Source organism: Pseudochaenichthys georgianus, chromosome 23, assembly GCF_902827115.2.
Source record: "Pseudochaenichthys georgianus chromosome 23, fPseGeo1.2, whole genome shotgun sequence".
Classification (NCBI taxonomy): Eukaryota; Metazoa; Chordata; class Actinopteri; order Perciformes; family Channichthyidae; genus Pseudochaenichthys; species Pseudochaenichthys georgianus.
In genome coordinates this window covers 17,689,254-17,715,389 of record NC_047525.1, presented here as the reverse complement: position 1 = coordinate 17,715,389, position 26,136 = coordinate 17,689,254, and the positions used below count along the sequence as shown (strand labels likewise).

Sequence of the window (26,136 nt, the reverse complement as noted above, 5' to 3'; positions counted from 1 at the left end):
TTATTTGAAGCTTCAAAGGTACATGTCTCACAGAGTACAGAGTAGTCTGTAAGAGTGCACACAGAGGGAAGTGTGTGTATAGGATCTTGACAGTTTAACAACACTTCACCACATGTAACGATATATCGAATATCGCGGTAAATAAATGTCTCAATACCGTCGTGAGACTGACCAAATCTACCGCCATTTTTTTTTTGTTTTAAACCTTTATTTAACCAGGTGGTCCCATTGAGATCATCGATCTCTTTTTCAAGGGAGACCTGTCCAACATGGCAGCAAGTAGGTTACAACATGAACATAAAACAACAGATAACACAAAAGGACATCGTATTTACAGGGCTACATGTACATACCTAGAGACATTGACAAGTACCAACAGTATATTTATATCTCGCCCTGTCAATAAGCCTCACCTTCTTGGCAAAAACTGTTGTTTTTGAAGTGGTGGAGAGACAATGCACAGTTTGACCCACTGCTGTCACCCATGGCCAAAGCACATCTCTCTGTCCCAGCAACATCAGTACCAAGCAAGAGAGTTGTTTCCGCAGCAGGGGATTTTGTAAACGCCCAAACATTCCAGCTTCTACCTGGAAATGTGGACATGCTCATATTCCTAAAAGATAACCTTGATGATGCTGAGTGAGTGAGTGAGTTAGAGTTGAGTTACTTGAAAAACTATAGTGAAACTTGATTTATTCTATTGCAGGGTCTGATTATTATATTGTTGACACTTTAAAATACTACTATTCTACTGAAATGCTGTACTTTTTTTTCAATATCGTGATAAATATCGTACCGTGGACTGTTTATTGCGATATTATCGTACTGTGAGTTTTTGGTATCGTTACATCCCTACCTGTCACTGTCTCTGGGCTGGAAAGAGAGATAAGCAACGCCTTCCAGAGGAACAGAAACTGTGCATTGCTAATATAGGAAAAACAGGAATTTGTTCAAGACAGATGGAAGTAGGGAAAGCAGGAAGTTGTTATGGAACAGGGAAGGAACACAGGAACTTGCTCAAGACACTGTGTTTGACACCCAGACACACTTAAGGTTAATCATAAGTCTAGCAAGGGACATGAACTGAATACATCATCATGGAACTGCTGCATTTGGTTTTACCATATTAGGTAACATATTACACACATTAGGAAATTTGCCGCTACAACGTTTAATTTGTTTGTTTTTCAAAATCACAAACTTTCAAAGATTTCAAAGACCCATGGGAAAAATGATCACAAACATTTAGTATTACATAACTTTGTTTTCCTAAACTTCAAGTGATGTGTGTGGCACGTATGTGCAACGTAAATCCGATTTTGAGCATATGAAAACATACTAGACGGATTGGTTTCACGGCCTTTAAAGTAGATTCTTTGTAAAAACAGTCCTAAAATGTTTTTATTAAGGTAGAGGCCTTGAATAAACCGACCCTATTTAACAGATGTTTACCTTAGCTAGTCCTGTTATCAGATGGCAGACACTCTACTGAGGGTCAATAAATCCAGCTGTCCTGCCACAGCTGTTTAAACGTCCTCTCACTGTCTGTCCCTCAGAGACCGCCTGCTGCCCCAGTGGGTCCCCCTGCTGGTGGAGTGCCCGGTGATCCAGAGGATGTACGAGGACTCGGCCCTGCTCAGAGACCGGGCCACGGTCAGCTCCCACATCGACGTCCTGGAGACGCTGCACGACTTCCCCATCACCCTGGAGGCCTCCATCGTCAAAGGCATCGCCCTTTAGCCCCGGAGACCCCCTACGTTCTCCTCTAAAACTCCCCTCTCCTCCACCAGCTTCTCCCACCCTCCCACTCTTACCCTTTTGGCTCTGGGATGAACAGGGAAGTAGGAAGTGAGTGACGGAAATGAAAAGTTTGGTTACCAAAGCAACAGAGAAGTAAGACTTTGGGTCAGCCATAAGCTTGGATGCAGTATTATTACCCCACCAGTGCTTAATCGTGTTTATCTAGTGTCCAATTAGATACCAGAATTGGACACTTCAGGTTCAAGAAAGTCCTTTTTAAGCAACATAAAACTTGCTTTTAATCCATCAAGACCCTTACCAACCATGTGTTATCCCTAAACACTTTACATTGCACTGAAATGAACTGAAGCAGTGGCTGCTTGGAGGGATACAACAGGACATTTGTTGAGCAGAATATACACTGGTTGAACGTTTGCTGGTGTTTTCTTCAAAATGTTCTTAGCAGAGTAGCAGATGTGTCCCTGTGTGCTAGCTATGTAGCCTAGCTTGCCCTCAGTAGATACAACTAGATAAACTGATGTATCCGGTTTCCTCGCCTGCGGCTAGTTAGCGGTAGCATTAGCGAGCATGCCTTTTTGAAATGTGGAAACAAGAGACACTGAAAGGAGGATTCTGACTCTGTGTTTCCTGACGGCTCTTCATGCCTCTCTTTATTTGTATCCTCTGGACTCGTGTTGGGCATTTTCTCAGCTTTAAACATGCGGATGAACACAAAAGCTGATCTCAGTGATGAGTCAGGAGCTAACCTGTGGCTACATGGACATTCCTACTCAAGTACAGGCATCGACCCGTGTGTGTGTGTGTGTGTGTGTGTGTGTGTGTGTGTGTGTGTGTGTGTGTGTGTGTGTGTGTGTGTGTGTGTGTGTGTGTGTGTGTGTGTGTGTGTGTGTGTGTGTGTGTGTGTGTGTGTGTGTGTGTGTGTGTGTGTGTGTGTGTGTGTGTGTGTGTGTGTGTGTGTGTGTGTGTGTGTGTGTGCCCTGCTTTGGTTTGGATAACATCCAACTTGATGTTTAAGAAGTGATCGATGGTGTGTCTGTGTGTGAGCCTCACACATTCATTTATCATTTTTAACAGTTTGCCAATACCTCAATTTCAACAACTAAAAAGTTCAACTGAATAATTTAACTCAAGGTCCTCTTACTAGATTTTTTCCCCAGCTTATTTTGTATTTTCTTGGTTGTCATCGCATGGATTAAGTAGAGAACTTTGTAGTTAAAGGTCCCATGTCATGGCCATTTCCACTGATCATAATTCCATTGTTGAGGTCTACTAGAATAGATTTACATTGTGCAATTCTCCAAACTCACATTGGTTTTGCATACAGCATCTCTGTAAAGTACGTGTATTCACTCTCTCCACTAAACGGCTCGTTGCAGCTCTTGCCCCTCCCTGTGAGCCCAGTGTGCTCCGATTGGTCGGGACCAGTCGGGACGTTGTGAATCGTGCTGAGCTCCGTGGAGGTGTGATTTCCTTGTTTAGCGATACACAGCGAAACACAGCCAAACTCACCCTGAGCACACACAAAGTCACAGCCGAAGTAAAAACAATAAGTGTGGCTTGATATTGAGTAAGAAAAGGTTGATAAACGCTGTGAGAATGGGTCTGCAGAGAGAATTTCGCCTCGATCCCAACTGTCTGTTATCAGCCTGCAGCCAGGGAGGAGAAATCAGAAGAGCTGCCTGCAATGAGTGTGTGAGGAAGTCCGTGGATTGGTCAATTTGGACCAATCAGCGGGGGGCTTAACGTAACGGCTCTGCGGACATAACGTAACGGCTCCACGGATTGGTCCATTTCGTTCCGGGGACGACATGACATCATGATGTACCCGGAAGAATCAAATGGACAGTGACGTAGCTCCAACGAGGCGTTTTGGGGAGGTAGTTTCTGTTTTAGAGTTTTACTCGCTACAGGGTGTACTTTGAGGGTTTTGACTCTGCACACCGTTTACATGCATAAAAACCTTCATAACACACAAGGGAACGGGTAATAACCGGAAAAGCATGACATGTCACCTTTAAAACATCTGGCTAAAGCTAGTAAGGGGACATGTGTTCAGATTATTTTGTCATACTTCTATTCCCACGGTCACGAATGAACTGAAGCAAAATGTTACTTATTCTAACTGAATGTAGTAATCACTGGAATAGAGTACAAGGGGAATCAGCCACTTAGACTTGGGACACCTATGAAACATGTTGAGAAAACTGTAATTTCTCACTTTACAGTAGGTGTAATGTTAAAGCTGTTTTTTTATTATCAACAAATATCATGAAAAGACCAAAACCAATTAAGTGTTGGCAGCTTTCTCAATATTTTTTTACTTTAATTGCCGGTCTTATTTTAAAGACATAGATTTTAAATATATAGTTTCCTTGTTTAAAGGCGCTTTATTTCTCTGAAACAGCTCGTCCCCGTGCACAAACTAAAACAGTGGGGACTATTTTCAGTGGTGGATTAATTCCCAGTTGGTTCACAGCACAGTGTGCATTTAAGGACATTATTTTTGTTATTGGATCAGGTCTTTTCATGACAATATATTTTATAAAAAAACATTAGCCTTATCCTTTAATTGTGTTTTACCATATACGAAATGTATTTGATATCAGTGCAGGGGTTTTAGAAACTAGCCACTAAAACGTTTAATTCCCATATGAATTGAATGCAACATGACCCCTGTTCAATATAAAATGGACGACAACATCTTATGTTTCATTTAGGATTTTAATCATTTTAAGTCCCAGCTCCTCTTCCAACCTTGATATTGATTGGTAGAAACTCTATAAACAATTTTTCTTAAAATGCATTTTATTTCCCCGTAATTTTGCTGCATGAGTTATGTGCCCCTCTTCCCGCCGTCTGAATGAATCCTTTCTGAGAAATGGTGTAAATATTGTCATTAGTGCATGATGACAAGTAGACTAAGCTGTATTTATTGTGACTCTTATGAATTTTAGATGGACCATGAGTATTGAGAGGACAGAAACTGGAAGTCTTTGCAGCCCCAGTGTCTTTCCCTCTCTCCAGTATTGAGCCTGTGAAGGACCCACAACATGTTTTTGTTAATGTCATGGTTTCATGTATTTATTCATTTAACTTTAATTCATAGAAGGCTGACAGAAGCACTGGAATTTAAGGTTGACAAAGCCTGTGGAATAACTAGAAACTTTGAAGCTGTAAATGTTTCCCCTTGATGAGATTTGATCATGTTTTAACCCTGTGTTCTCCTGCTGTGTACCTCTAATGCCTCGCCTGCAGGACTACGCTCCGCTGCAAAGCACATAACAAGCAATAACAGATTCCTCTGTCTGGTCCCAGATCAGTTTGTGTACGAACTCTTTGCTACACGTGGCTACAGGGAATATTTCTGATTGGATGAATTGTTGTGGACGATTGGGATTCCTTCTACTGCAAACTTTCATTAGAACGGTGAACACATCGTGGTATTGACCCCGATATAAAGGCTACCCAGAGCCATGACAGCAGTGACTGCTCATGGCCAGAATGCCACCGGACAAATAGATGTGTCGGACTGACTTCTTTGTTCTGATATTTATTATGCCTATTTCAATAAAAACACACGTGTGTTAAAGGTGTTTGTGTGTATGTATGTTGAAAAAACGCTCATGCATGTACAGTGCATGTCTTCCATTATTTAAAATGTTAGATAGTGGGCGGAAAATAATCAATGATCATTTCTGGATTCAATTGAACATTTATATAAAAGTATTTTTTATTTTAAGGTTAAACTGTAAAGTCTAGTTATTATTTACTGTTGCTTTTCTGATATTTTTGACATACTATACCGTTTTTACAAAAGCTACACTATTGTTTTTCTTATTTTTTCAACATACTATGTAGTTTTGAAAAAATGCATAAAAACATGGTATAGTATGAAATCTGAATAAAAACAGTATACTATGTTGAAAAAATGCATAATATGTCGAAAAATGAAAAAAACTGAGTATTTTATGTTGAAATAAGACATGGTAGTATCCCGAAAAATATGGGGGGAAAAACAAGTAAAGTATGTTAAACATTTCACAAGAAACATAGTATTTAGGTCTTAACTCACAGAAAAAAATGATAAACACTCAAAAATCCTAAAATAAAAATCCTATCAACAGCTGTTTACTGTCTCCATGCTCAGACAGGGAGGGGATAGAGATCAAAGACGTAGCAACAATCCTGGCAGAAACAGCATTCTGGGAAGATGACAATTCTCTGAGAGTAAAGTGAGACCATTGATAGAGATGTGCAGCTCAGGAGGGTTTATTATGCAATTCATTTGAACAGATAACTATTGTTATGTTTACTTTGTTGTGGTGGTATACTTTTATACTGAGGTTACAGGAGGCATGTGGGTCCCCAAGGAATAGTGCAACACAATAATAAACTCTTACAGTGTCTTTAGTATTAACAGTATTATTTCCTGTCTTCTTTACAAAGGATAATGTCATTAGAAGGATTAGCCAAGCAAATATTGCCGGGTGGGGGGGGGTTGTTACTGTCCGGGCCAGAAGGCTCTGAGGTTGAGGAGAATTAAAACATCACAAGGGGCCAAACAGTAGACCCCCAGCTCATTGAGGGCCGACTCTGGGGGAGGGTCCCCTGCAGCCGCCCCCCCCCCTCGCCTCCTCCTCCATCGACTCCTTCAGGAGGTTCCTCAGCAGGATGGCAGAGCCCACACTGAGACTCAGCAGGATGCACGCCTCCTTGACACTGTTGTGGGGGAGGAATGTTGGGGGGAATGTTACCATTGGTTTTGTGAACATTTGTTCGTGATGGTACTGCAATGTAATTCACTTTTCATCATTTAAACAAGCTTTGCCGATACGAATAATGTCACGTCAAGCCATTAAATAATTTAACTGAGAGACCAGATGAAGTTCCTGTCCCACAGCTGGCTTTAAACTATATTACGTTAGCACATACATTTCTTAAACTGTGATGAAAGGAAACACAGAACTCTTCAACACACACTTACTGCTTAAAGAAGTTCTCAGGTCTTTTGCAGTAGTGGCCAAACAGAGGAAATAGGTTTCTGGTCATGTCGAACTGAAGCTGAGCGGCCCCCCCTTCACTGAAGTGATTAGACAGCACCACCTGACAGACAGATATATATTATAATGGTGTGGAGAGGAAACCACGTTGGCGGTTATAAAGCAACAAACACAACAACAGAAGCAGACAGGGGTTCACATTAGAGCTCTTCTTAAAGAGATTAACAATGGTTTTTTTGCGGGTGAGAGTAAACACGTCTCTTACTTCCTGGTATAGAACGTTGTCCAGCCGCTCCGCCAGGCCCTGCCAGGCCAGCTGGAACAGAGAGAAACTCAGGACCTGATGGAGGTTCAACAGCCGGTCCCTCACACAAAGCATCATGGGGCAGGCCGAGCTGGACAGGGTCATGGACTGGTCCTGCTGGGGCGGCAGGGACAACCACCTGGAGAGAAGACCGGGGGGGGAATACATTTCAGAATGTTTATCTTCTTGTTTCCCTTTAAGGTCTTTGTTTTCGGCAGTAAGCATCTGGGCTTTATTTTCTAAAAGACATAACATGACAAAAGACATAAATTGTTAAAAATCTATTCAAATAATGAGTGCACATTTACAAGTGCCCTGTATCAACATCTGGTCACATGCAATAGACATGTGAGAAGAAATGATGAAAGAAGCAAAGGAGAAATCAGGTGACAAACTCTCCTGTTATCTCCATCAGAACAACCTTCTGGATCCGCACCAGTCTGGTTTCAAGGCAGGTCACTCAACAGAAACTGCCCTCCTTGCTGTCTCTGAGGAACTGCACACTGCTAAAGCAGCCTCCCTCTCCTCTGTCATCATCCTTCTGGACCTGTCTGCTGCATTCGACACGGTGAACCATCAGATCCTCCTTCGCACTCTCCAAGAACTTGGAGTTTCAGGCTCTGCACTTTCCCTCCTCACCTCATACCTACAGGGTAACTTGGAGAGGGTCCGAGTCCGACCCTTGTCAATTAACTACAGGGGTCCCTCAGGGCTCTGTTCTTGGTCCCCTCCTCTTCTCCCTGTACACAAACTCGCTCGGATCTGTCATTAGCCCGCATGGTTTTTCATACCACTGCTACGCCGACGACACCCAATTTCCCGCTCAGAGACCCAGGTCGTCGCACACATCTCTGCTTGTCTAGCGAACATCTCTCAGTGGATGTCTGCTCACCACCTCAAGCTCAACCTTGACAAGACTGAACTGCTTTTCCTTCCGGGAAAAGATTGTCCCACTCTTGACCTGACTATCAACATCGGCACCTCTATTGTTTCCCCGACTCAGACTGCAAGGAATCTGGGTGTGATCCTAGATAACAACCTGTCCTTCACTGCAAACATCGCTGCTACAACCCGCTGCTGCAGATACATACTTTCCAACATCAGGAGGATACGTCCCCAGCTGACCCAGAAAGCGACGCAGGTTCTAGCCCAGGCTCTCGTCATCTCACGCCTAGACTACTGCAACTCCCTCCTGGCTGGTCTACCTGCATGTGCCATCCGACCTCTGCAGCTCATCCAGAATGCAGCGGCTCGTCTGGTCTTCAACCTTCCTAAATTCTCCCACACCATGCCGCTCCTCCGCTCCCTCCACTGGCTTCCGGTAACTGCTAGAATCCACTTCAAGACAATGGTACTTGCGTACCATGCTGCGAATGGATCTGGCCCTTCCTACATCCAGGACATGGTTAAACCGTACACCCCAGCACGTGCACTACGCTCTGCATCAGCCAAACGGCTCGCTGCACCCGCACTGCGAAGGGGACCCAAGTTCCCATCAGCAAAAACACGTGGGTTTGCTATCCTGGCTCCAAAATGGTGGAATGAGCTCCCCATTGACATCAGGACAGCAGATAGCTTACACACCTTCCGGCGCAGACTGTAAACTCATCTCTTTCGACTCCACTTTGAGCGATACAATTACTAACAAAGCACTTATATACTAATAAAGGACTGGCTTATCTAAAGCCAGTTGAGTAGCACTTGAAATGTTTTGGCTCTATGAAACCTGATGTACTTATATGATTCTGTTTTCTTCAAGTTTGTATCTTGTTGGTTGAACGCACTTATTGTAAGTCGCTTTGGGTAAAAGCGTCAGCTAAATGCAATGTAATGTAATGTTAGCTAGCTTCTCCCACACTACATTCTGCATGTTACACTTAATTAATTATATAAATACCTCTGCTGCTACTTCTCCCACCTGAATGTGTACTTTGTAGTGCATGCATCTAATAGTGTTTCTCTCCATCTTTTGCTGTGACAATGTAAATGTCCCCTCTGAGGGAAGAATAAAGGAATCATGATTTCTGATGGTGTGATTGGGCGGAATCTTTTTTTACCATATATTCAAATACATTGCACTACCAGAGTCTCAACCTGATCTGAGTGTGATGCAGATCGTATAATAAAATATACAAAGATGGAGGGACGGAGAGACAATCCGCCCCAGACAAAAGCTGGAATTAAGCTTTTTCCAGAACCATGTCTCTAGCGTGGTGGACTACAGGTCAATAAACTATCCTCCCCCCCCCCCACTGCAGCATACAGGGTTCCCATCCATCCCATCCCGATGGTGAAGCATTAAATCAGGATCTCTGGCTCTCACCGGTCCTGGCCGTACGGGCGGACCTTCTCTGTGATCTCCCTCATGGTCCACTCCAGCAGTCTGCCCATCATGTCTCCTTTCAGCCGGTCCAGCAGCGCCAGCAGACCCTCGAACAGAGAGCCCTCCAGAGAGGCCAGGCGACCCACCTCCAACACCCCCAGACCCCCCAGGACCCCCTCCTCCCCGAGGGACACCGCCGCCTGCTGCAGCTGCAGGAAGAACTGGAGAAAGAGTGAAAACATAAATATATACTCTGTGTCACCTATTAAACATTGTGATGGTCTGAAGGTCAACAATAACAGCACAGAGTATTAGATAATATAAAGGAGAGTTGTTATTTTGAAAGCAAGATTTTGAGTAAGAAAAATACAAGGAGTAAAGAACGTTTTACATTTAATCCCAAGTTTTCCGTGAGAAATACAAATCTTTTCAGCGCTTTTTTTTTTATGTGTTATGTTTATAAAAGAGAATGTACGTTAGGACTGTAGATGAGTTTTTCTGGAGTGAATTAGCTTTCAAATGAAAAAAATGGATTTGGGTACAGATGCATTGTCGAGACACTTCCTACTGTGCTGTGGCAAATCAGCCGTTTTATTAGGTCCACTCACCACGTTGTCTCCCCAGTCTCCCAGGATGGTGGAAATGTAGTTCACAGCGTTAAGGATGGCACAGTATCGAGCCCCCAGAGGGCAGCGGGACTCCTCCTTCATCACCTGGGAAGAAGAGAAAATAATTCCATGATTTCTCTCTCAGCCATTACTCTCAACAACAAATATATGTAATACATGCACAGGCAATAAGATAAAATTGGAGAAAGGCAACAAACAAACATGACATCGGAGACAACACCATGACACAACATTAAAAGGTGGTTAAAAAATGTATTACTTTTCCATCTTACAATACTCTAAATATAAAACTAAGTTACATTTACCAGCAGACAAAATGGTCAGTATTACTGTCACATGGCAGAAACAAGCTGGGAAATGTACCAAGAAGGCTGTGAAACTCTGACTTGTTGTCCTAGTTAACTCTTCAAATAAATATTTCTTATTTAAGCCCAGGTGTCATACATACTATAACTTTCATTCAACACTTGGGCTGTTCCTCCATTAATACCTTCGTCTCTCTGTCATCATTACCTGTGTGAGTCGTATGCGGAAGTCGTCCACCAGCTCTTTCTGGAGCCCCAGAAACTTGAGCTGTGCAGAAGGACAGGGCAGGGAGCGGTACCGCTCTGAGGGCAGAGGGGGACAAAACTAAGGCTTTTACTATAAATCCTTTAAATGTTCTTACAAAACACATTACTAGCATGTCGGTACTGAGCAACAACAACAAAAGCTGAGGATTATGGGTGTAACCAACCTGTTACTGACTCTTCAGCTGTAAATATTTTACCTACTCAAAGGTCACGGTGGGATGAATTTGTTTAACTAGTTTTGCATGTGCCCTGATCCTTCGTTAAACTGTGTTAGGCCAGTCATTCTGTGTTCAGTTACAATGCCATTTTAAGCTCTGCAGTGACTCCAGATTGGAAATGTGTCATTTCACATTATTCTATTATTGATTGTTCCTCCTTTCCAAAAGCTAAACTTTACTTTCTCTTTAAAAACAAGCACCTGCTGAGTTTCATGAATAGCTTAAATGCTTTTCCAATTAAAATATTCAACTGCCAGCCACTTAAAAAAGCTTTAACGTGTACCAGTGATGACCTGCAGAAGGGTCATGAAGGTCTCTGCACAGTCGGGAGCCTTCAGCTCGTCCATATCACTGATGTCTTTGTACTGAGAGCTCCACGCTCCCTCTGACGACAGCATGGCGTCCATCTTCTCCACCGCCACTGCACACAGGAGCTCAGAGTTATAACGTGCTGTCACTGTAACAAACAAACTTACAGAGACAGTGAAGGCTTCAATGTGAAGGCATGCAAGAGAAGCAAGGTAATGCTAAGCTAAGGGTAATTAGCAGTAAACGTACTCTTCTTCTCCACAGTGAGCCACTTCTGCAGGATGGCGTCTTCCAGCAGGAGGTGCAGCAGGCCGGGCAGCACGGCGGGGAACGAGTGGTTTCCTCTCAGCTCCTTCTCAAACTGCAGCACCTCCTCCACCAGGTGGCAGAAGAGCGCGTCGTCGTACAGCAGCCGGGAAGCATCGCTGGCCACCTTCTCCTGGACCAGAGAGAGGAGGCCCCGACACAGCTCCACCTGCACACAGACAGCCATTACAGTGACTGATGAAGAACTCACTTAACCAACGTAGCCTGTCTGAGAACAGCGTACCATGGCACTGGTTGTGGCCCCGGCTCGGTCCAGGATAGGTTGGATCCGTTCCTCCATGAAGGTTTTGCTGTTCCCGATCCACATCAGAACCTGAGTGAGGTACCACTCTGGCTGGAAAACACACAGACAAAGGAGGAGTGTTATGGGTGTGACTTCAAATGTTCTGGCTGATGAGAATGTTGTACTTTTCTTTCTGTAGGGACCAAAAGGGTTTCTGTAGGGTTTAAATGGGTTCATGAGGGAAATGTTTGAAAATAGGGTCTGTATTTTGACTAGACAGTTTATAGTAGACTTATCACAGGAGCCTAGTATCAAATCCCAAAACGTGACACCTTCTCCAAAATGTATTTTAAATAGCACATCCAAAAATGTTTAAATAAAAAAGCCCAACATTTCCGAAATGATGAACAAGGCTATGCTGCCATTATGTGTTTGCTATAAAAACAGCAGCAGCATTTGGTTATTACTACAATACATGTATGAAAAATAAACAGTACGTTTCTGTGTCTAACCTTTCTAGGATGAAATGCTTACACTGAAATGTAATTTGAGTTGCGTCACAACTTGACTTTAGTTTAGAGAAGTCTGTAACGCAAAGGCTGGTGTTGTGTTGTGTGTTGGGAGACCTTGCTGAGGGTGTTGGTCTGTCGGTTGCCGTAGAAGTGGTATCTGAACCTCTTGCTGAGCGGCAGCAGCATGATCTGGATGGGCAGACAGAGGGGGGGGGCCTGGGACGGAGGGGGGGCTGGAGAAGCAGGCTGGATCGCGGGGACACCCTGACAAGAGGCCAAAGCCCTCTGGGAAATGAGATCATCACTGCCAGGGGGCGTTAAAGGAATCAAACCATGGAGCACACACATCACTTCCTCTTTGGGAACAGGTTACATGTCATTCCCTTCTTATTAATAACCAGTGTTGTGAATGAGTCCATTAACACACTAATGAGCTTTATATACTGTCAAATGGAAAATGTGTGTATGTCAAAGAGAGCGACAGATTCACTTTTACAATGATAGCACATTCAACACAGTATAATCCATACCCCATCCATCCCTGCCTGCATTTTATTTCAAAAATATTCACTTACCACTTCATTTTTTAAACACTGAAACAGTTGAAGGGTTTGTTTTGTAATGTTGTATGCCACTGGGTGCTAATGTATACATATTCATGTCACATTTATTTATGCAGCAAATCTATAAAAACAATACATAGTCGCAATCCGTCGCATCAGGAGGGGTAAAACTCTACAGGGCAAAAGCATATTTTCACATATCAAACATCACATAATGAGCGTGGCATGACAAAGTGCGGTTGGGGGTTCCATTAATGCAATCTCATGAATGTCAACAAGTGAAATGTTAGCTTGTACACTCAAAAAGGCTCAGTATGTTATGCCATTTTTTGCAGCTAATCTTCTTCAAAAACATCAAGGTACTTCATGAATTGGATTATTTGTCAAGATACAAAAGACACCCTTGGACAAATACTTCTAGAAGTCTGTTACCCAAGGGACGCTTCCTCCGATGCTAATTAGCCGATGCTAATTAGCCGATGCAATGGAGGTGTGTATGAACTGGGTTTTTATGAACATAATGGAGCTGTGAAGGATACGAGTTCTGCAGGGCGAGCAGCTGGGAGACGAGCAGCTCCAGCTGGCTGCTGATCTCCTGACCGTTGGCAGTGGGAGTCAGGGTCTGGATGGGGGGGGCGATGAACGGCCAATGAAGCTGAATTAAGACTTTCTCAAAATCACTAGGAAGGAAAGAGAGGAGGATGCATTAAAAACAAGATTATGATACAGGGATATCTTTATACTCTCTCGCAATTCAGCAATTATATCTTAAAATCGTCAAAAAACAATGTATACTGTGCAATTAAATGTTATATATTGTAGTGTGTAGATTTTTACTTTAACTTAAAAGCTTATATACTTTTTTTAATATCATTTTGAAGTGGACATTTAACTTTTTATGATAACACTTTTTCTTGTATTTTGTTAATGTATCTTTTATTTATCTCATTTTAAAAATGAAGCAACTATTAAGAAAACCCAAATCCCTTTAGGATAAATAAAGTATTCTGATTCTGAACTTTTAGACACAAGGGGGGGGGGGGGGGGGGGGGGGGGGGCTAGGTTTACGTGGTCAGTCGGTCTTTGATGATCTTGTGCCAGAAGTGGAGTGTCTCTTGGAGGAAGCCCTGCAGGTGAGAGCATCCCGACTGGTTCAGTCCAGCGTCCAGAGCCGCCATGCTGTCCACCGCCCGGATGGCCTCCCACACACTGCTGGTCATCAGACACTGCTGGACTGCAGCGCTACGCGCACACACACACACACACACACACACACACACACACACACACACACACACACACACACACACACACACACACACACACACACACACACACACACACACACACACACACACACACACACACACACACACACACACACACACACACACACACACACACACACACACACACACACACACACACACACACACACACACACACACACACACACACACACACACACACACACACACACACACACACGGATATCAGCTTGTATTCCAAAAGAAATACTTGGATGTCAAAAGTCTAATAGAGTGTTCAATTATAGCATTATTTCAGAAAATTATAGATTTGACTAACTGTATATCCCAAATTGGAACTCATGCAAGTATATTTAATACCTTACACCCTCAATACTTAACCTTTTAGGGTTGTTTATTCTTTCCATTATGTTGTCTATCTTCTCCTCTTTCTATCATGTCATAAATCTTTTATCTTTGAGAAAAAAAATCTGTATCGTCCTCGGCTCAGGCTTGCTCACATTACCTGAGTTCCTCTATATGTTGGAGGCATCGTAGGTATTTCACATGTCTCTCTATTGTGTTGACTTTGTGTAGCGTTTGGTCAAGTTTATCCATCCAAGGCTGGGCATCCTGTAGGTGCTAGAAGATGGAGTGAAATACACATGGTTATACCTTTCAAGAATGGCACTCAGAAGCCATTTAAGATTCTGCCCACAGCCAGGTTTAACATCCCAGGGAACTGACAGCTTTTGCAAAAATAAAATGCCCTACCTGGTGCAGTCTTTTGGAGATAAGTGCCTCTCTCTGCAGTACATCCTCCACAGAACAGCTGGCCTCCTCAGCAGCAGACAGAGCTGCAGACACTTTAGGAGGCACCGAGCTGGCGTCTGTCAGGACCTGCAGGACACCAAGTACACACACTGCTTATGTCTACATGAATGGACATGCATGTCAGCTGAAAAATAAGCTTGTAAATATAATTGACTTTACAAACAAGGACGTGTTGGTGTAGTCTTCAACACACCTGTTCCTCCAGGACGCTGTTTTCCTCTCTCAGTTTCTCCAGCAAGTGGCCAACATTTTTCAGGGACTTCAGGTCACTGCCGACTTCTTTTTCCATGAAATCCAATAAATAGTCCTGCAGTGTGCCCGAATCTGCTGAAACAGAGTCCATACCTTGGCTGTTTGCGTAAACGGGCTTCAACAAAGTGTCTGTCAGTGAGTTCATGGTTTGCACTGTTGTTGTGGGCGCCGCCATCTTTTCTCTCTGGTGTCGTCAACAGACTGCCAGTTGAGTACAGGAGGGGGCGTTCGTTTCGACTTTGTGACCGTTTGTTACCCGGGCGGGCGGTCATAGTGTCAGACGGTGTTACGTGGCACTCCAAACCCGATAAACCCAGTTATTTTTGTAATCCTCGTGTGCTCTTAAATAAACAAAATGTGATACACGTGTCTTGTTACTTCCGTCTACTGAAACATGAGTTTGTCTCAGTCACAATGTATCTACGGGGCACGCTGAGGAAGAAAACAAGCTCTCATTGGCTAACGTGGATAAAGAGAGTCTGAGACACGTCACAGTCTGTCTACACGTCTACATCAGTCTCTCTTTAGCCATATGAACCGAAAAGAACACTGGAAAATCTCCTGGGAATTATTGTTTATATTCCAAATTCAATTTTTATATATTATTTATTGAAGCCCACACGTATGTAAATGTATTACATGACAACAACAATTATCCAGGGATCCATTACTTTAATACCTTAATCAAACTAATTCTCTATCCATTGATAACTTGAGACCAATCATACATTTAAAATGGATTCTACATTATTTTTCATTTGCGTCAGTAAAAAATACAATAAATATTTTAGATTCATCTGATTATTTTGAGTAAGATAAGATTGCCCTTTATTACATTGCATTTAGCTGACGCTTTTATCCAAAGCGACTTACAATAAGTACATTCGACCAGGAAGACACAACCTTGAAGAAAACAGAATCATATAAGAACATCAGGTTTCAAAGAGCCCATCGTTTCAAGTGCTACTCAACTGGCTTTAGATAAGCCAGTCCTTTTAGTATATAAGTGCTCTGTTAGCAGTTCTTTGTTAGTCATTCTATCGCTCGAAGTGGAGTCGAAAGAGATCAGGGCTGAAGTCGAATAGTCCATTTAGCTTAGGAACCTTCCTAAAGGAGTGAAATGACCCGGAAGTCCCTCAGTGGCAGCCATGATAAGTGCCGTTCGAATTCTCTAGAATGATGAGAATGAAAGGAAAGGAGGTTTCAAACTTCCTTTATAACCTCCTTTAGCGTAGGAACCACTGGATCTCCCTAACCGGCAGGAGAAGCGAAAATGCTGCCCCACAATGCCTTGCAGCCGCAGCATTTGCCGTCACTCAACAGTCGGCCGTTCACGGAAACAACCGATTATGACCGAGGAATGATATCATGAAAGTTACGGTGCTTATTAAGCATTTTAAAACATAGGTGGTACGTTGCCAAAGTGCTTTGTTTTGAACGTTCATCAGTATTATAATCAAAAAGAGAAATGTGAACGTTAGTTTTCACTGAAATTATCAAATAAAGTCAACATTTCAGTCTTTACTGAGCTGTGTGGGGTTTGTTCAACTTTTAAAAGATGTTTGAATGGTGATATACACAGTGATAGATGTTAAGGACTAACGTTTATAATAAATACATCTGTATTGATTTTAGATATTTAGTTCATACAATCATACGTATTGGGATCATTTGTATTAATGTGGACCGGAGGGAGAGGGTGACGAGCATAAGTTTCACTTTCCTTTTTTATTTCAATTCCAACTTTGGTCATGAAGAATATGTTTCTCTGTTGTCCCCGTTCATAAAGCAAAGCAGCAGCACCAGAGCACGGTGCAGAGTCTCTAGATGAGTTTACAGTAGTACCTCGTTCTTATTAAACATCCATGTTGTAGTCCGCTGTATAGAAAACTGTGGTTTCCATAGTTTCCCCACAGCAGCAGACGCACACAATGACGTCCGCTGGCGCATCATAAACACGTCGGATAGTGAAAGTGCATTCGGATTCTCTAAGTACCGCAGTCTCTTCTCCTAAGTCCTTTTTAATTCTCCTATCCACTATCTCTTAACCCCGTGACGTTTCACTCAGAGGTCAAGGAATAGACGATAGGGTTAGAACTTAGGAGCTGATTTTTAAACTCCGTTTAAAAATCCGACTGCAGCCGAGTTTTCAGTCTGCGCCGGAAGGTGTGTAAGCTTTCTGCGGTCCTGATTTCAATGGGGAGCTCATTCCACTTTATCAGGGACGTGCACGGCACAGGTCCGGGCTAATGTTACATTACATTACATTACATTACATGTCATTTGTTAGACGCTTTTATCCAAAGCGACTTACATACATTGGGGTGAAGTGTCTTGCCCAGGGACACAATGACATGCTGACTGCAGTGGGACTCGAACTTGGTACCCCCTGATTCGAAGTCCAGCACTCACTCCACTGAGCCACAGCCGCCCATGTTGCCCGGGCAACGGCCCTTTTAAACTTTTAGGCTGACCTGCCCCTCTGGAAAGAGCGAAAGTATTTTTGTATGTTGTGGCCGAATAAACATGATAAGCCCACAATTAGTATTGTGGTGTCTCGCTGGGATAAAACACACCTTGTCAGCACTGTCATCTGCCCCCAGTCACGTGACTTTGTTTACAATCGGACAGCTGAAAAGCAAAGGGAAGCCCTCCGAGTCCGGGGCCTCATATGGCTATGGTGATTATGTGCCTACCTGGGGCCTATACTGCGAACCTGGTTCAACCTAACCTGGATATGTTTGAGTTAGCCGGTTGGCCTAATCCAAAACATACGCGCTCTCGCTAAACTGTCCTACGACGCTGGTTATCAAGTGGATCGCTCAAGCCAGCCGTGTCCTATCTAGTTAGGTGCGCGTTCACATGAAAGGGGTGGTATCTGGAGCATTCGACCAATCACAAACATGGAGAAGCGCACTGACAGCGCAGCGTCATACTTCCTGAATGAAAAGTGAACTTTAATACTAGTCAAAAATGAAGAAGTTAAACTTTAAACATCCATGACTTAAACACTTTATCCAGGATAAAAGCCACATAGCTGCACCTGCAAGGTGAATACAGCTGGTAAAAGAAAAAGTGTTTGAATGCGTACATCAACAGGTTTATGATATCACTGCCCCGTCTAAAACACGATCTGACTTCAATTACATTTGTCTCGAGTGTTTCGTCAACTTATGTGTTGCTTAAAATAATACTTCTGCATACAGTATGTGACACTGTGAGTGTTGCACGGCCAGATACGGCTCAGCTGACTCAGATAATAAAATATATGATACATTATGAAGTGATATGCCGCGGACTGTACTTAATGTACTCTGATCCGGTTACTTATGTTGTGGCCGATATTTAAGTAAGCTTTCTTAACGCTAATGTTATAATAGTCAGATTGCTCTGAAGATGGGAGGTGATATTCTATTAATGTTCACGTTCACACAGTCGGTGATTTTTGCCGGCCGTCTTTCCTGCGACGGCAGCTTTTCTGTATTTCCTTTCTCCTGTAATATGACTTGATCGCTTTAAACTCCGCACACTGAGCTCTGATTGGTCAGCAGGCGGTGCTTTCACTGAGTTGAGCTCTTAGCCTGCAACCTAACCTGGTCCCGACCAGGTTAGCTGCTTAGCATATATTACCATGGAGATCTAGCCTGCTAAAAAGAGAACCAGCTTCGTAGGACCGGAAAGCCGGAGTTTGCCCTGAATTTAGCCGGCTAAGCGAAAATCCTGCTTCGCAGTATACCCCCCTGGCTTTGGTGGCCAATCCTTGGGTCAATCTGTCCCCGGAAATGTTCCCGTTTTTAATTATGCTTAAATTGATTTTGAGTATTCTCATGGCAGTTAGAGTATAGGGGACAAACCAGGGGACTTTACTTCCTCTTGACACCGTCGGTTATTTACACACAAAAAAAATCACCTAAATATACTTGTTATTGTGCTTCTGTCTTTCTGTGTCTTGTCAATATGCTCCGTAAACTCCCTCACCCCTCTCTCTCTTTTCTTGATCGCCCTCTCTCACATACGGGAGAACACTTCACTGTCCCGCTTCATTGTAGGATTTCTGCCATGTCCCTACTTAGGTTGACCATCTCTGTTATTAAGTTATGGAATACTAAATAAATAAGTAATTAGATAGGCTACCTTACCGTTATGCGCTCATAAAGAATGATAAGAATAAGAATAATGCGTATTGAACTGGTTTAATCAATTAGTGAGTTTATTTAAAGGTAGGGTATGTACATTTGAGAAACCGGCTCGAGATCGCTAGAATTTGAAAATACACGACCGGAGAAAATCTGCCTCTTCCTTACAGAGCCCCTCCTCCAACGCACACGAACGCGCACATGACCAATGAGGGCACGAGATAAATTTGTGCACAGATGGAGGCAGTTACGATAAGTAGGGTATCTTTATCTTGAGTTCTGAGTTGAGATGAAAATGTTACAAGGGCATAAATAGTAGTGTAATGATTTATCCCAATAAACCAGTACCGCAAGGCTGACCAATGTCTCTCTTTTCTTTTAAATTGTTGCGAAGTTTATTTTGTTAAAGGATTCAACACAGTTTTGTTTCTGAAAGATAAAAACCAAATTCAAACTATTACAATTTGTATTAATTAAAATAATGCAGTAAAATGTATATAATTTGTCTTTAGAGTCATGGTGGGTTAGGGTGAGGGTTAGGGTTAGGGATTTGCATCAAATTATTTCATTCTTAATTTGTAATCACAAATATTTTTCCTATATTAATAAATAGTTAGAAATCCATTTTGTTCAACTTAATCAATGCATACATGATATTGCTGATTAGACTATGAGGGGACCAACTTTCTAAAGAAACCCGATGATTAAAATAATGAGGAAGGTTCCGTTTGCGGTCAGTCATCACAGACGAAGCTTGCGTCGTGGAAATGGAGTGAAAGGCCATCGTCTGTGAGGATTTTAAGCCGTGGGCATGCACGACTGTAACAATCACCCTGTTACTCTGCAGGTCAGTCTGAATATGACAACACGAGACCATCTGCCCAACAACACTATGTTCCAGACCGTGCAGCAGTCACGTTGTGTCTCAGCCTCTCGTCATCACTAAAACTTTCCTTGAGTGAAACACATGTGTCTATGTATTGATGTGTTTGCCCCAAACTAACCTTTTCTCTTTATGGCAAGAAAGTATTCTTATTGTAAACAGGTCTGTTTTGTATGATAACAAGGTACCTTTATGCAATGTATGAGAAGATAGTTTGTATTCCCAATATTACCTACTGAAACCTTTAACCTTTGATAACAGAATCCAGTTCATGTCTATCCACACACACATTTTAGTAATATGTTTATAATACCAGTGAATGACTATATTATCTACTATCTACTTTCTACTATCTACTATCAGAACCAGAGTAATTCAGTGAATGAAAGAGGACCAATGGACTATGCACACAAATGTGTGTACGTGCGAGTTGGAGATGCTAACTCATTTGTACAGTGATGAAGTCAATGAACGACCTCTGACATATGCCGGATGTCGTGGTGTGTTTGGGATCCCCTAAAAGGCTGTCTGTGTAAAAGTCTCTCCATTGTCGGCTCCATTACATTTCAAAGTTCTTCTTTCCTCAATGCATTTTTATGACAGTAACATGTGCTGTGTAGGATTCTCAATGAGATGACAGTATTAAAGGCAATGGGTAAATGAACCATTAAGTAGGTAAGGCTAGGATACGCAATGTCAATTGGTTTCTGCATCCAGCCTCAGGCCTCCGTCTAATGCTTTGTTTAGGGCAACACCTTGACAACAATTGGTTACATCGCTATGATGCTGTGGATTTGGCACAGACATTCATGCTCCAAGACAATTCATTAATTTAGAATCAAAAACAAAAGAAAACCCAAAAATAAAATGAAAGTAAACGTTCCTACAAAAATAAAAAAGTCAACTGAGTCTAAAAAACTGACATTTCTTAAACACACACATATTTGATACGAGGTTGTGATTGGTCCATGGTCAATGATTAGATGCATAAGCCTGGGCAAATAAACATGAACATGTGTACAGGTCCAAGGCCAACTTTGTACATTATGTAGACCGAACTCTTATTTCCATCCCATTGGCTAAAATAAAGCGCTTTAACTTTCATTTCATTTTTATGCAGATGACTCGCAAATCTACATGCCCCTGAAAATAAATGACCCAAACCCTCAGCAACGTCTGTCTGACTGTCTGCAGGACATCAGAGCCTGGATGGCCTTCAACTTTTTCAAATTCAATGAAAAAAAGACTGAGGTGATTATATTTGGACCCAGTGGTGACTCACCTCTTTACACTGGCTACCAGACAGTTTTAGAATACAATTTAAAATGTTACTGTTCGCATACAAAGCCCTAAACGGTTTAGCCCCACCGTACCTGGCAGATCTTTTAAAACCATACACACCCACACGGTCACTGAGGTCAGCTGACAGATTACTTCTGGTCGTCCCTAAATCGAGGTTGAAGCAGCGAGGAGACGGAGCCTTTGCTGTTGCAGCTCCAAAATTATGGAACGAATTGCCCCTCCAGGTTAGACTTGCTCAAACTCTGCCTGTTTTTATATCTCGTTTAAAAACCCACTTCTTTTCCCTGGCTTTTACAGGCCAGGTGACACTTGTGCTTTTAAATTTGGGTTTTTATATTACTAGTGTTTTGTATTGTTTTTACGTCATGTAGGAGAGTTTCTCAGTCTGTGGCTTCTGATCTGGTTTCATTGTCTTGTGTTTTACATTTGTTTCATGTCCTGTCTGTTTGTTATGTATTTATGCTATGTTTTTATACAGTTGTTGATGTACAGCACTTTGTTCAACTCTGTTGTTTTTAAATGTGCTATAGAAATAAAATGGATTGGATTGGATTAAGTAAAGATTTGGTCATTCTAAGTGTCACCATTTTGTTTTTTTGAATTTTCTGTTCCCTCTTTTATTTTGTGATTGTTTGCCAGGATGACACCAAGAACAAGGACAGCAAATCCACAGGGAACACAAAGGAGGAAAACCAGCGGGAAGCAAACTATCACAAAAAGGCAGGAAAACTCAAAGCTCTGAAGTGAAACAAGACACAGCAAGGAGAGGGTTTTACGAAATATAGCACAAAACCAAAAATGCAAGAAAACATCCTAACAGTAAGTGTTAGGATGAAAAATGAGTCGCTTTGGATAAAAGCGTCTAACGAATGACATGTAATGTAATGTAATAGACTAAACAGCTAAGGGACACTGAATCTCATTTGTTGTCGCTTATGGCTCGGGGTCATCTACACACCCCGAGAAGGATGTGTTCCAGGTGTCCCAAAACAATAACTATCTCTGACAGAGAGTTACCTGGTCATAAACTGGTAACAACAGCAAAATGCTAGGGCAGCCCCTCCTTAAGGGAGATAGCATGCTGCCCAAGGCTGAGCATCATCGTCAGAGGGACGAAAGAGGACATGCAGGGCAAATTATTCCCTCACACTAAAAATAATAACTGTCTGATCAATAAAAAGAAATCCAAGTGATTACAAATCTGAGTCCTGTTTAACATACAATTCTGAAGTCATTTATCATATTTTCGACATGACATTGGTTTACTCATTTTCTGTAGCTGGGTGACATACAGATATTAATAATAGGTAGGACAGGAAATCCAGTGTGGTTGTTGGAATGACGTCCTCGGTTGATGATGCGATCGCTCTTCAAGACTGCCTGAGGTTACTCTATCATGATAGACACACACAGAAACGCACACACATACAGGATAACAAGACACTCCCCCCCCCTCTCTTTTTCTCTTTGATATGAAAGTGAAAAAGGGAAATGGTCAGTGAGGGACCCTCATATGAAGAAAAGCTTCTCCGCCATCAGCTCTGAGACGGGACGTCCTTCAGCATGCCTGGAACCATCAGATCAGGTAGTTATTTTGAATAAATATTATTAGCTGTCTCTCTTTGCTTGTCATCATACAGTATACTTTTCCTTTTCACCTTTCCATTTTTACTACTCCATTATGATTATATCTCTTTAACTCATTCTCTTTTAGAGTTTTCATCCTTGAAAAACACACTCCTTAGGACATCTCATACAAACATACACACTTTCTTTCAAAGGAAAATACATGACTTTTTCTCAGTCTTCATGGTTTTATATTGTGTCTTTTTTCTTCCCTTGGTTGTTCTCCTACAGTGTCTCTTGTGTGGGTGGTTTTGTTGGTGTGTCTGTCCAGCAGACGGACCAGCGTGGGTGGAGCACCCATCTGTACAAATGGCCAGGTTGGATGCCACGTCCTCTCTCTGGATAACCTGTTTGACCGGGTCATCCAACACTCAGCCAGGATGCACGGCATTTCAAGTGACCTTCACTCCGAGTTTGTAAGTCTCCTCATGCGTGCTCCTCATTGTCTGACAAAGCTTATCAAATTGTGTTTTAAACGTTGAAGTGATACGATGTTGTAACAGGATACTTAAGTCTCAATAGGACACTATATAAAATAAGTAGATGGCTTATTGGGTAAACCTAATGTAGTCCAATATAATAGTCCTCATTAAGGCTAATGTTCAGTTAAATAATTGTGTTGTATTATTCACCCTACCCTGATTAATATAAAAAGGATGGACAAAATAAGTAATCATAAATTAAGTCTACACACACATTCATTTCCAATAGCCATTTGTGATTATCATCAATTGCAAGCCATTCTACTATTCCATTCATCTATTTTAATTTTCTGTCGCCACATTTGACATTAAGATGACCTCTGACATTTTGCACTTGCATTCATGTTCGTCCTGTCAGGAGCAGTACTTCCTGCCCAGTAAGAATCAAATTGGCCGGGTGGGTCGCATCTGTCACACCTCTACCATCATCACGCCAAATGGCAAGGAGAACGCTCAGAGAATGGCGGTAAAGTAACCTCTATAAAAGCTATTTCCTGTAGTCGGCATGTGCTGTCCACATCATATTTGCAGTTTTCCTTTCTCTTGATTTAGTCTCTTATAGAACACAGGGTTTTCCCCAGTTAACCAAAAAGTATTGCCACCGATATACACTTAATTCTAACTGTCACGACTTAAAATATTCACTGATGCCTCAACCTGTCCTGTTGTCCCTGCAGAGAGAGCAGCTGACGGAGGTGATTCTGAAGCTCCTGATTGCATGGAGGGATCCTTTGTGGCATTTCCATCAGAGCATCTCTCACCACCACGACTTCAACAACTTCAGCTCCAACAAAGCTCTCGAGATGAATGACATGGTGCACGAGCTACGCCAAGGTGTGGAGAAAGTGGCAGAGAAGGTACTGTATGTCTTGTACAAGGGAGAAGATATGGGAGGTTGTTTACATTAGCAGTTAAAGTGTAGATGCCAACAGTTTAATTAAATGGTGCTCAAAATGCCATCATTTGTGTGGTTGTGCTTGGAGCGGTCTGGGTCTCATGATGTCGTGCGACAAATCCAATCTGTACAGTTCACCCTCGGGTGACCTTTTGTTCAGACTAAACATTCAGCCTCAAGCAAGAAAGGAAGAGACCAAACGTTGGGCACACTGCCTGCCACATCTCTCTTTGTGTAGGCCAGAATAACCAACCGATAACATCGAAACGTATGTCTTCAGATCACAATATAATAATCATTCTCGGGAAGTAACGGAATACATGTAACAGGAATATGACTACAATGAAAGGTAACTGTATTTCCTTACAGTTGCAGAAAGACGTAGTCATTATTGATATTTACTTTCTCTTGGATTTATTTGAATATTTGATATTATTGAAGTAATCAAAAAGGAATTATGCTACCTGAAAGACGTGATGAATAGATTAGGTTAGTGGCTAATTTTTTTAACAGGTAATTAGTATTTGGAATACATTTGTATAAACTCAATGAGTAACACAACCAACCAACCAACCAAATAACCAACCAATCAAAAAATTGTATTACTCCCAGGGGTAAACTGTATGAGTATGCTTTGCTGTATTGATCTTTATTGTCTCTTGTATTTATTTGAATATTTGATATTGAAGTCGTGAAAAAGTAATGAAAGGTAATTAGGTTATTTTGAAGACGTGATGAATTGATTGATTACTTACTAAAATTTTCAAGGTAATTAGTATTTGTGATGGAATACATTTGTTATAGTAACCCTCCCAACCAAGGGTATAATATAAACTTAATGAGACACATTGACTTTTTTCCAACTCAATCAATCAATCAATCAATCAATCAATCAATCAACCAACTAATTAGTTAATGAAAATACTTTATGAGTGTGCTTTGCTGTCTACTACTGTCATTACATTGTATTGTTTATTTTGTGAGAACTATTTTAGAATTGTAATCCAAATGGGTGACAGGAATGAATAAATAGCAGGTGTTTCTATTATTTTGTAATCAATCAGGGTGAATAAAAAGCTGATGTGTGCATGTGCCCTCTCCAGATGCAGGTGCTGGGGATAATCAGTAACTCTGTCACCAGCCTGGCTTCTCCCGAGGTTTTGTTGCCATCGGACAGTGCCGATTGGCGGCTGATGAAAGACTATGACGTGCTCTACTGCTTTCGCCGGGACTCCAACAAGGTCCAGAACTTCCTGAAGATCCTCAAGTGTCGCATAGTTCCCGATCATGGTTGCTAGGAGGCTGGGAAAACAATGTGTTTAACTTCAGGAATATCAACACGTTTGAATGGAAATGCTTGTTTTTTTATCTGCAGAATGTTTACTGATGTTCACTGAAATTAAACTGAGACCTAAAGACTCTGCCCGCCCTCCACTTCATGCCTGGTATTGTTATTTGAGTTATGTATGGACAGGATGGAATGAATGTTATGCTGGCATTGTTCTTAAATATATAAATACTATTTTTAAAAAAAGGTTTTATTTGTGTCTGTTCCACAGAGGCACTGGGAAAGAGATTTATGTTTATGTAAAATTGCAGTACTCTGCATTTCTCAACCTGAGGCACTATGACTGATACAACTATGATGCTCTGTTGACTGCTAGTTGATTGTTCAGCTAGCTTTTTTTAGAACACTCCATTATGTAATATGTGCCATATATACGCTGGAAGAGTAATT

General features: G+C 42.0%; 3 protein-coding genes across 6 annotated transcripts in view; 2 read left to right on the top strand and 1 right to left on the bottom strand.

Moving 5' to 3' along the window:
* The window catches only part of LOC117439262 (DENN domain-containing protein 5B-like), a 61,980-nt gene extending 59,370 nt beyond the window's left edge, over positions 1-2,610 (top strand). For all 4 annotated transcript variants that reach the window (XM_034075118.2, XM_034075115.2, XM_034075117.2 and 1 more), the window contains one exon: positions 1,557-2,610. In XM_034075118.2, coding sequence (XP_033931009.1) covers positions 1,557-1,740 — 184 coding nt within the window. In that variant the 3' untranslated portion in view covers positions 1,741-2,610. The remainder of the gene's footprint in view (positions 1-1,556) is intronic.
* A 3,404-nt stretch (positions 2,611-6,014) lies between these two features.
* Positions 6,015-15,445, bottom strand: rint1 (RAD50 interactor 1). Its single transcript, XM_034074973.2, is given in 16 exon segments — positions 6,015-6,388; positions 6,390-6,480; positions 6,746-6,864; positions 7,027-7,204; positions 9,389-9,609; positions 9,997-10,101; positions 10,531-10,625; positions 11,091-11,228; positions 11,366-11,591; positions 11,667-11,777; positions 12,293-12,482; positions 13,281-13,421; positions 13,810-13,983; positions 14,515-14,630; positions 14,763-14,888; positions 15,016-15,445. Coding segments are annotated over 16 exon segments (2,391 nt in total). The 5' UTR covers positions 15,250-15,445; the 3' UTR covers positions 6,015-6,262.
* A 7,449-nt stretch (positions 15,446-22,894) lies between these two features.
* prl2 (prolactin 2) lies at positions 22,895-25,759 on the top strand. The gene is made up of 5 exons (XM_034075286.1): positions 22,895-22,980; positions 23,253-23,437; positions 23,862-23,969; positions 24,181-24,360; positions 25,502-25,759. Exons 1-5 carry the CDS (start codon positions 22,959-22,961, stop codon positions 25,694-25,696), a joined length of 690 nt encoding a protein of 229 aa, XP_033931177.1. The 5' UTR covers positions 22,895-22,958; the 3' UTR covers positions 25,697-25,759.
* The last annotated feature ends 377 nt before the right edge of the window (positions 25,760-26,136 follow it).

What these genes read in the sequence shown, in the direction of transcription:
- prl2 (XM_034075286.1), top strand. Translation starts at nt 22,959, where the DNA reads ATGCCTGGAACCATCAGATCAG. An exon ending in GCCTGGAACCATCAGATCAG is followed by an intron (nt 22,981 to 23,252) that starts GTAGTTATTTTG and finishes GTTCTCCTACAG; the next exon opens with TGTCTCTTGTGTGGGTGGTT. An exon ending in AGAACGCTCAGAGAATGGCG is followed by an intron (nt 23,970 to 24,180) that starts GTAAAGTAACCT and finishes TTGTCCCTGCAG; the next exon opens with AGAGAGCAGCTGACGGAGGT.